This window comes from Camelus bactrianus, chromosome 7, assembly GCF_048773025.1.
Source record: "Camelus bactrianus isolate YW-2024 breed Bactrian camel chromosome 7, ASM4877302v1, whole genome shotgun sequence".
Taxonomy (NCBI): Eukaryota; Metazoa; Chordata; class Mammalia; order Artiodactyla; family Camelidae; genus Camelus; species Camelus bactrianus.
Window position 1 is genome coordinate 40,530,247 of NC_133545.1, and position 10,644 is coordinate 40,540,890.

Below are 10,644 nucleotides of genomic sequence, written 5' to 3' on the forward strand. Positions count from 1 at the left end.
TAGCTAAGTTCACTTCTGCCCTCAGCAAAATAAAGAATTGATTAAGTGACTAGAGTAAACAGAATCGAAGACAGAGGGAAATATTTAACCAAGTTCAGGACAAACTATTTCCAAGAGCAAGCTCACAGACCTCATTCAGTGAGATCTTAGCCATCTCTGAATCCTGTTTTCCACCCTTAGGGGTCTTTCTGCTCTAGTTCATGCTTTCCCACCAAACAACAAAGAAGGAAGCATCCTTGAACCATTCCAGATGTTTCTTCTCTCTCTGTCTTTGTCTCTGTCTATCTCTCTTTACCTATCTGTCTTTCTCTCTTTTCCCTCTGTGTCCTTGTCCCTCTGTTTCATTCTCTCCCACCCCCAACCCCTGCCAGCAGCACCTACCCTCAAAATATCACTCCTCAGGAACCGAAAACTGAGAACCTCCAAGAGCACCTGTTGGCTATGCTGTTGCATTTCCGGGTTCTTGGTAATTTTCAACCAGATAAACTCCAGCCAGAAAAAGCTAACACCCTGGCCTGACTCGAACTGTGTGGAATCCAATTCCCTCCCTGGAGGGAGGAGGGTCTGTCTAAAGAGATTATGAAACTCCTGATGGGGAGAGGCTGGGAGAGGAGGGTAGATATAAGGGGACCGCAGGAGTGAGGAGGCACAGCTGGGTCCCCAGCCAGGATGGAAGGCAAGCTCTATGCTGGAGAAGACTATAAGAAAGAATTTGACCCCCAAGACTACTTGAAGACCTACTATGCCTTCGATTCAGGCACTGTAGCTGAAAATGAAATCCTGAAATTTAACCTCAAAAACCTCTTCCAGACCTTCTCTTCAGGTGAGTGGCTGGTCTCTATCTCGGGAGGATGATGGGGCTTCACCTGACAGGAAGAACGGCAGGTGGCAGGGGACCTGTCCTCTGGGACACTGCTCACCAAGGATGCTGCAAAGGCAGCCCAGCCTGTGAACCTACAAGGGCCTCTGCCAGGTGGCCACCCACTGGGGCCGGAACACTGGCCCTGGAGGCCAAAGAGCCAGGCTTGAACCTATGACAGTCGGCCTCAGTCTCTTCCCCTGGGAAATGGGAAGGTAACCTGTGGGGCTCACAGGCTCATTCTGGAGGGGAAATGAGACAACAGACATGAGCACACTGCCTGCATCTGACCATCTCTGCCTGTCTTCCCTTAAAGCCCGGCTTCGTAGCCTGGGCTCATGAATCCCCTTGGAAATCTGATAAATGCTCTGGTACATACACACACACACACACATACACACAGATTCCTAATATTCTATATGAAATTAAGAGAGTTCATGGGTAACCAAAGCCAAACTACAGAGCTCAGTTTACAAATCCCTGCTCTGGGGCATCAGACTGGGTGGTCAACAGAGATTACCACCCAAGTTCCTCAGTGCAACCCAGGGGTAGACCGAGATGGGAGAGAATGGGGTGGTCAGCCCAGTTCAGACTGCCAGTCAGTGGCAACAACAAAACTAAAGATCAGTTAATTTATGGCTGCCATGCACAGTTGGGCAGGGAGGGTACTGAACAAGTAGGGGTTATTCAGTCACTCAACAAATCTTGCCTAATTATGTAATCAGTGCCAAGAAAGCTAGATCAAGCAACATATATAGAAATACAGAAGAAAGAAGGCTTAGGGTTCACAGGGAAATCTCAAGATACTTCTGGAGGAGGGACACGCACTAGGCCTTGAAAAATGGACAGATGGGTTTGAATGAAGGAGGGAGGGAGCAGAGAGAAGAGGGCAGCAAGCACTTGGTGCTACTCTGAAGCAAAGAGCCTTCCCCATAACTTACCAGATTCCCTCGCCTTCCCTGATTGGCTGAGCCAAAGTGGAACCACTGGCTCAGGTCTCACCCTTTATCCAAGATTCTTTTCTCTGTAGCAAGAAGGTGATGGGGTCGGGGTGGTGGGGTGACTTTCACCATTGTTTTAAACCCAGAGTCAGAGCACTGTTGGAAACAAACCAGTTCCACTTGGGAAGTCAATCTGAAACCTGCCCAGAAGTGCAGAACTTGTCCTATCAGGCCTCTGGGGGCAGCAAGAGGGACTTGATGTGAGCCAGGCTGTGGCCCACCCTCCAGCTGTTACCCACCTGAGCCCCAGGCATGGACTCTGGTGTCCCCACACATCTGGGTGCCACTCAATGGCAGGGTCGGCTCCTGTGTGTCACCCTCCCCAGCCAGCAAGTCCTGGGGAAGGGCAGGGCCTGGCGTGTCCAGCCACCAAAGCTGGGCCCGGAGTAGGGTGTCCCCACCACAGACCCGCACGTGCTGTCTCCTGCAGGAGGAGTGGGAGGCGACATCCTGATCGACATTGGCTCGGGCCCCACCATCTACCAGCTGCTCTCGGCCTGTGAGGCCTTCCGGGAGATCATCGTCTCGGACTACACGGAGCAGAACCTCTGGGAGCTGGAGAAGTGGCTGAAGAAGGAGCCGGGGGCCTATGACTGGTCCCCAGCCGTGCAATACGTGTGTGAGCTGGAGGGAGACAGGTACCCACGGCCACCGTCCTTCTCAGACGAGGTCTCCCCAGCCCCCACAGGACAGAGCGTGGGCCTGCCACCCTGCTCCCCCCACCACCTCCCTACTCTTTCTTCCTGAACCACTTGGGTCTCCTTGCCCCCGAGCTCCCCCCTTCTCTTGAAGTGAGTCCCACAACCAGCCTTAGTTTAGCTCAGCTAAGCTTAGCTGCCTGTGTTCTTAGCTTAGGTTGCCCTCTCTGCGCTCCACGAGTTACATCCCGCCCATGCTGTAGGACCAGCCTCAGTCTCACTGCTTCCTAGAAGCCTCCTCTGATTGCCCCTGACCACACAGATATCACGTTCCTCTGAAAACTGGTGGTTCAGCTCTCCTTTAACTAAATGTTGAATCCATGGATTTCAGGGTATCCCCCTGAAGCACTGTTGCCAAAACCCATAGACCAACAGCACCCACCCCCTCTAGGCACCCTCCCCATTCAATTCACAGAGAGGACATGCATCTGCCAGAGCCCCAGGGGTACAGGCAGCATTCTGGCCCTGATTCTACAGCCAAGGAAACTGAGGCTCAGACCTGGAGAGTGACCTCTAGGCCACCTTAGAGCCAGGATAAAGACCAGAGTTTAAATTTAAATTCCTGCCCCACCCTAGGGTCACTAGGGCCTGACCCAGTTACAGGTGGCGGCAGCCTGAAGTGGGTCAGGGCTCGAGGGTCTCTAAGCACAGGGGTCTCCATGAAACCCAGCCTGGGCCTCATTCATTCCCATCACCATTCGTGGAGAGCATTCTGAGGGTCACTCTCACTTCTAAGTACTGGGGACATCGCAGTGAACTTAGTCTCGGCTCCATGGAGCTGACTTTCTAGTAGTGAAGTCAACACAATCACATTAGATAGAAACTGAGATTCAGGAAAAATTAGTGTTAAGTGAATAATCTTTACCTGAGTAGAGGCCTAGAGAGAGGTAAGGCTGTTGTGTTAAGTATGACAGTGTCTTAGTCACCTTGGGCAGACATACAAAATGAATAAAACCAGTGGCTTAAACAGAGACATTCACTTCTCATGGTTTTGGGAGCTGTTAGTTCAAGATCAGGTTACCAGCCATCAGGTCAGGTCCAGTGAGGGCCCACTTCCTGGGCTGTAGATGGCCGTCTTCTCGCTGTGTCCTCACATGGAGGACAAGGAGAGAGAGAGAGCTCTTGGGTCACTTTTTTTTTAAAGGCACAAATCCCACCCTGAGGGGCCTCATCCTCGTGACCTCATCTAACTCTAATTATTGCCAAAGACCCCATCCCCAAATACCATCACATTGAGGGTTAGAGTGTCCGCATATGAGTTTGAGGGGGTCAGAATTCAGCCCATAGCAGATGGTAAGAGATGGCCTCTCCAAGGAGGAGCCCCCAGAGCAGCTTCCTGGGTGAGGTGAGGGAGAAAAGATGTGAAGATGTGAGGAAAGAGCGTGCCAGGCAGACGGAACAGCATGGGCAAAGGCCCATCAGGGAGAAAGAGCTGGCTGTGAATTTAGGGACCTAGAAGAAGGTGACTGTGGGTTGAGCAAGTGAAAAGCAGAGTCAGGAGTCAGGAAGGTGGTAGAGGGCCAAGGTGAGGAGTGTGGACTCTAGTATGAATCTCAATAACACTAGAGAGGGAAGTCACCTAGAAGGATCTGCATGTTTAAAGAGCCAGGGGATGTAGGGAGGAGGCACGGGGACTTATGCATAATGAGTATAGAGTTTCCACATGGGGAGATAAAAAATTTTGGAAGTAGACATGGGGACAGTTGCAGTCATTGTAAATGCAATTAATGCCCCTGAACTGTACACTAAAAATTGTTTAGATGGCAAATTTTTCTTATATATATTTTACAACTTAAAAAATTAATAATGCAATGGACCAAAAAGTGAATTATTTTGAATTATTAAGAAGAAAGAGAAAAAGAAGGAGGAAGAAGAAGAAGACGAAAGAGGAATCAAATGTTAAATTCACTATCACCTACCACCGGTATAGCTTTGAGCAAATCACTTAACCTCTCTGGGCCTCAGTTTCCTCATCCATATAATGTGGGGAATATGATCTCCTTCAGAGAGTTGCTGAACAGGTTAAATCACTCTCCTTGTCCACAGGAAGCACTCTGGACAGTGGTAAGGGGTGGGGGCCACTGTCACAATCATCACCTCCGTGACCCTTCCCCACAGGAGCAGGTGTCAGGAGAAGGAGTCACGGCTCCGAAGGACAGTCACTCAGTTACTGAAGTGTGATGTGACCCAGCCACACCCCCTGGCACCAGCCCAGGTGCCACCAGCTGACTGCGTGCTGACCCTGCTGGCCCTGGAGAGTGCCTGTCCTGATGCGGACGCCTACAGGGCAGCGATCCGGGGCTTGGTCAGCCTGCTGAAGCCGGGCGGGCACCTGGTCACCATGGCAGCCCTGCGCTCCAAGCACTACATGGTAGGTGCCAAGAAGTTCTTTGGGCTCCCCTTGGAGAAGGAGACGGTGGAGAAGGCCGTGCAGGAGGCCGGCTGCCAGGTGCTGCGGTGCGAGTACTGCCCCATCAGCTACTCACAGGTTCATTCCACCAACGAGGGCATCTGCTTTGTGGTCGCCCGCAAAGGCCCCAGGGCCTGAGGACACCCTGGCACAGAGGCCCTGCCCCAGAGGGCAAGTCACAGCCAGAGTGGCCAGAGTCTCACCCACAGCCCTCTAAAAATGGCTGAGCTTTAACTCCACCCTTCACTCTGATGAGCACATCCCAAGGTCACACGAGAAAAGCAGGCCCTCCTCTCCCCTAGCCCAGGGATCTGGCCCCCACACCCCTTCTGGTTCATTGCACGTCAAAAATCAGGGAAATAAAGTGGCTCAACGAGATATTGTTGTGATATGGGTTCCTCCTCAGCGGACCCGGGGAATAGGATTTGAGTGCAAAGAGCTGATCTGAGAGGGATCCCAGGAAACAGACACGGGAGCATGAGAAGGAGGAAGACAGGGAGGTAACACAGGGTGTGTCATCAAGCCGGTCACCACTGTGGAAACTGGCGCTCATCTGTGGGGCAGGGCCTTGGGAGACCCACCTGAGAGAGCTGGGCCTTTGTCCACCAGCTCCCAGTGTCATGGGTGAGGGCTTTCCCAGGGGCATTAATTGGCAGCATCTTCAGCCTGCCTGTTCATGGGCCAGAGGGGGAGACACGCTCAGGCAAAGACTTGCAGGGCTGGTCCCTGGAGTTGGGCCCCAGGCCAGTGGGACAGGGAGGGGGCTCCGAGAGCTCCCCCAACAGATACAGATGCCGCATTGGCTCGGGTGTGGGGCCGGTTCTGGGCAGCCTGGCCCTTCTGCAGGAGGAGCAGGACCTCAGGTTCTCAAAGGCCAAAGAACTGCAAGAACTAGGTGACTTCTAGGCCAAACTCCTGCTCCCGCTCAGGTGGGAAAGTGAACAACTGGGAGGGGAGGTGACCGGCTCCTGACAGCTCAGTGAGTCAACTGCACAGCCTAAACAGGAGCCGGGGGCCGGGTTAGGCTGGGCCTGGGGGGAGACGGAGCTTCCAGGGAGTGGGTGCAACGTGGGGCCAGGAGAGTCCACTGGGAGCCTGTACCCAGCCCATGGACCTGTGCCCTCGATTTTTCTTGCTGAGGTCACCCCATGGGCCCAGCACCCTGGCCTTAGGAGGGGAACCAGGCATTCTGAGGCAGCTCCCCACAGTACCTGTGAGGCCAGGTTACTGCGGATCTGGCAGGGGATGGAGCCGCAGCGATGGTCAGCTGAGCAGCCCACGCAGGGCAGGGAGTCAGGCTGTTCCATCCATATGACCCAGAAAGCGAGCTCCTAGAGGTTAGGGAAGAACTAGGGCCATGTCCCTAGAAGAACCTTCACAAGCTCAGCTGTGTCTGGACACCCTCCTTGTCCACACAGATGGTCAGCTCACATCCCGGTCAGGTCCTGACACCGCGCTGCCATGTTCTCCCTGGGATGTGGGAGGGCGTCAGCCTTGGTCCACCCAAGCTTGGCTCCCGTGAAGCCCCTAATGCTCTCTGAACTGTGGCATGGGCCCCCTCTCTGCTCCCAGTGTTCCAACCCCAGTCACGCTCGCCCGAGCAGCCTCCCAAAGCAAACACAGTCACGCCTCTGCCCTGTTGAAACCCTGGGCCGCAGACTAAGGTCCCACACATAACATAACGGCCCACGAGGCCCTCCACAACCTCACTGCTGCCTCCTGTCCTGCAGCCACCATGCAGGGCTCCTTGAACCAGGCCAGCGACCTCCCACCTGCACGTCCTCCCTACAAAGGGCTCCTTCTCCCTCCTCCAGCCCATGTCCCAGCTCTGAACAGCTTCCAACAAGCTGTGCAGCAAAGGGCAGTGCCAGGGGAAGGGCTGAGCCAGGACCCCTCAGCCAGATGAAAGGGCAGCCTCCAACTGCGAGCCTGCTGCTAAGCCCAGTATTTTCCAAACTGCTTCCACGGTGCTCTTGGGAGTCCCAGAGGTCAGTAGCAGGCGAGTCCTCCTCCTTCCAACCTCAGCTGGGACTTGGGGAGCTGACAGGAGAGAAGGGGCAGTGGGAGACAGCAATGACTTCCCATGGCCACCAGAGAGCAGTGCAGGGCAGGAAGCGGCCAGCAGAGGTGCAGGGCGGGCAGAAGGCAGAGGTTCCTCAGGAAAGAAAACTGTGCTTGGGCCAACTTTTGGCTCATGGGGGCCGTGCCAGGCCTCATTGAGCCCAGAAGCCAGCACACTCAGCGGAGCCTGGAAACCCTTGGACAGGCATAGCCTTCAGGAAGCCAGAACTTCCTGTCTCTGGACACTGAGTTTCAGCTGGGCCCCAGAGACCAGGGCTTTGCAAACTAAGGTGCCTGTGAGTCACCTGGGGAGCTTGTTTACCTGTGGATCCTGATCCAGGAGATCTGATGAGGTAGGCCTGGGATTCTGCATTCCCAGCAGGCCTCAAGGGATCCAACACTACTGGTCTGAGGGCCATACTTGGAGGATCAAGGCCCTGAGGAATGCATCTTGAATTCTGACTTTTCCCAGAAATAACAGGGCTGCTGGGCACAGCTTGGAGCTGGCACAGCTCACTTCCCTGGCTCCTGTCTCCAGGTGAGAGAGGGAGGAGCCCAGCACTCCACCCAGGAAATACCCCACTCCCCTTCTCTTACTCCCGGGGGTGGGGGGCCCTCCTCCTCCCTCTGGTCTTTGACAGTCTTCTCCACCAGATGGCGCTCCTCCAGTGCAGGGGCTGGGGGTGCCCCAGACTCCTCACCTCAGCAGTTCCCTGTCAGGCGCGGCAGGATCTGCTGCCGCTAAAGCTGGTGTGTATTTCAAACAACTAGACACCTTCCAGCCAGCCCTTGGTGACAAAGGTCCCCCCACAGCCACATCACCTGCCCTCCTCTGAGCTCCTACGAGGCAGAGGGGACAGGGTGCTTTTTGTTGCAGATTTCCAACTTGAGACCCACAGATAAACAAAATGACTTCCACAAAGGCATCACCTTCAATATTCCCAGCTCTAGTCCCTCAGAGAAGCCTGGCAGGGGCTCGGGCCGGGGTTCTCACCCTGGATATGCATTGCAATCACCCAGGGAGCTGTCACCTTCCTGCAGCCCGGGTCTCCCCCCGACCAGCTAGATCAGAAGATCTGAGGTAGAGGCTGGGGGACCCAGGCAGCAGTATTTCAAGACAATCTCCTGGTGATTTGAATGTGTAGCCAAGATTGACAACTGCTGGCCTGGCCCAGGGCTTCTGAAACATTATGTTACTCCTGCACCTCTTGGGGCGCTGTGAACATGCAGATTCTGATTAGGCAGGGCTGTGGTGGGCTGGGAATCTGCATTTCTGACCTGTTCCCATGTGATGCCTCTGCTGCTGATTCCAGAACCACCTTGAGTAACAAGAGTACAGAGGGGGACTGAGGAACACAGTACAGTGGTCCAAGTGTGAAGTAATGACCCCTGAGGTACCACGTCCTTCAGGACCTGGGGTCTTGAATGAGTCAGAAAAGGCCTCTCAATCATCAAGGCCAGAAGTCTCCGTGCTGCCTCTACTGTCACTGGCCATCCAAGAATCACTCACCCCTCCCAGAAGCTCCCCCACAGAGCAGCTGTCTGTATTTTAGCCCTGCTTACTGCCCGGCGCTCCCGACTACAGTGTCCAGCTGCCTCCACGTGCCTGGCCCTCGGCCCCTCTAACTTAGCAAGTCCTTAGACAAGACCCCCATCCCCACACACGCTGCTCCCACCACGTTCCCACCCCAGAGGGGACACTTCCGTCCACGCTCTCACCCGTCTCAGCCTCCTTCCTCTCTCACCTCGGTCCCCACCCCGGCTCACCCCAGTCTCTTGATGTTTCCCCCAAACAGCTTCTCCGATCCACTCAGCTGCTCTCAACCCCATCACTGCCCTGAACCCAGCTGTATGAGCTTCACTTCCAATCCGCAGTGGTTTCCTGACCAGCCCCGGCCTCCGGATCCACCAAATTGTGTCTGTTTCCATCTTTTCCACCAGACAGTGAACTCCCCGGAGCACGTTGTCCTTAGCCACTATCAGGTGTCTGATAGATGCTGTCTGCATGAAGGAGAGAGTCAGGGGCCCTGGTGTCCAGTCCTGGCTCTGTTCACTTACTTGCTGATCATGGGGACACCCTTTCTCCTCCCTGGCCTCACTCTCCTCATCTGAAACTCGACCCAGTGATGCTGAAACATCAGTTTTGAGATCCGTGGGAGGGGATTATGACTTGTTCCTGCTCACTGCTCACCCCAGGCCAGGAGGGACAGCTGAGTGGCCCAGGAGAGAACTGCCAGGGGCCTCCTGAGCTCAGGTGTGACAGGTAAACAGAGAAGAGATGCTTTTTTTTCCCTCCCTGTCTCCTCACCCTTAGCCAAGCCCTCTCCTGAACCTGGAGCCCCCGGGCTTGAGAAAGGTCAGGCTGTCCCCACCTCCGGACTCTTGGCAGCAGGACGGACATCACAGGGAGCTTGTTAGAAATGCAGACTCTCAGGTCCCAGCCCCGACCTGCTGCAGCACATCCGAATCTTAACTAGATCCCCAAAGGCTTTGATGCATATTAAAGCCTGAAAGGGCCTGATCTAGAACTGGAGAAATGAAGACAGGAAACAGAGGGGGAGGAGGGACAGAGAGAGGGAGACAGGCTCCTTCCTAGTGGCCTCCTCTGGGCCCTCCTCACACTCAGCCTCTCAGCTCAGTTGTGACAGGTCCCTGCCTCACAGCTCAGAGCAGCTCCTCCCTCCTCACTCCCTCCCTTCGCCACCAGATCACCCTTTTATTTCCTTCACCTCACATGTCGCTCTCTTCCCTTCTCCATCCCCTTCCCTCCCTGGAAGAGTCATTGCCTCCATTTCCCTGCTGTATTCCCAGTGCCCATCCATCACCAGCTCCGTGACCCACCGGTATTGTTCAAGAAATCAGTTGATGATGTGAAACTTACGATTGTGGACTTGGTGCTGCTACAACCTTCTCCCTTTGAACTTCAGAGTTGCTGAAGCCATCTAATCCAGCGGCTTTGTCTCATTCTTTACATTTCCAATGGCCCACAATCCAACAACTTGGTGCTTCAGGCAGAACATGGAGAATTCAAAAGCGTGTTCAAAAGGGTAGGGTAGATTGCCTTCCCTTTCCAGCAGCCAACGTGTCTTTGCAAATCACTTTGCTGCTTCTCCCACTGAGAGGTCACGTCCATTTCTCTCCATCACCTTCCCTCTCCCCATCTGGGTTTGCCCATGTGAGTTGCTTTGGCCAATGCTATATTAATAAAAGTGATGCCACTGGGGCTTGAAAAGCACTTGTACATTTGTACCATCTATTGTTCTTGGTATTTCACCAAAGAGCTGAAAATGTATGTCTACACAAATGCTGGTACATAATGTCTATTCCTGCTTTATTCATAACTGCCAAAATGGAAGCAACCAAGATGCCCTTCTGTAGGTGAATGAATAAACTGCGGTCCATCCAGACATGGAATATTATTTGGTGCTAAAAAAAAAAGTAACGATTTCTCAAGCCATGAAAGACACGGAGGAACCTTCAATCATGTTACTAAGTGAAAGAAGCCAATGGGAAAAGGCTACGCACTGCATGATTCCAGCTATATGACAACCTGGAATAAATGCCCCAGCCTCATGTCCTTTGAATGAACAAGGAGGAAGCAGCATTGCAAAGGCA

At 53.9% G+C, this 10,644-nt stretch overlaps 1 protein-coding gene across 1 annotated transcript; it reads left to right on the top strand.

Annotated features, from left to right (window-relative positions):
- Positions 1-527: 527 nt before the first annotated feature.
- LOC105082129 (indolethylamine N-methyltransferase-like) lies at positions 528-10,443 on the top strand. The gene is made up of 3 exons (XM_010971632.3): positions 528-823; positions 2,291-2,498; positions 4,677-10,443. The coding sequence occupies exons 1-3, from the start codon at positions 670-672 to the stop codon at positions 5,104-5,106; spliced, it is 792 nt and encodes a 263-aa protein (XP_010969934.3). The 5' UTR covers positions 528-669; the 3' UTR covers positions 5,107-10,443.
- The last annotated feature ends 201 nt before the right edge of the window (positions 10,444-10,644 follow it).

What these genes read in the sequence shown, in the direction of transcription:
- LOC105082129 (XM_010971632.3), top strand. Translation starts at nt 670, where the DNA reads ATGGAAGGCAAGCTCTATGCTGGAGAAGACTATAAGAAAGAATTTGAC. An exon ending in CTTCCAGACCTTCTCTTCAG is followed by an intron (nt 824 to 2,290) that starts GTGAGTGGCTGG and finishes TGTCTCCTGCAG; the next exon opens with GAGGAGTGGGAGGCGACATC. An exon ending in TGTGAGCTGGAGGGAGACAG is followed by an intron (nt 2,499 to 4,676) that starts GTACCCACGGCC and finishes CCTTCCCCACAG; the next exon opens with GAGCAGGTGTCAGGAGAAGG.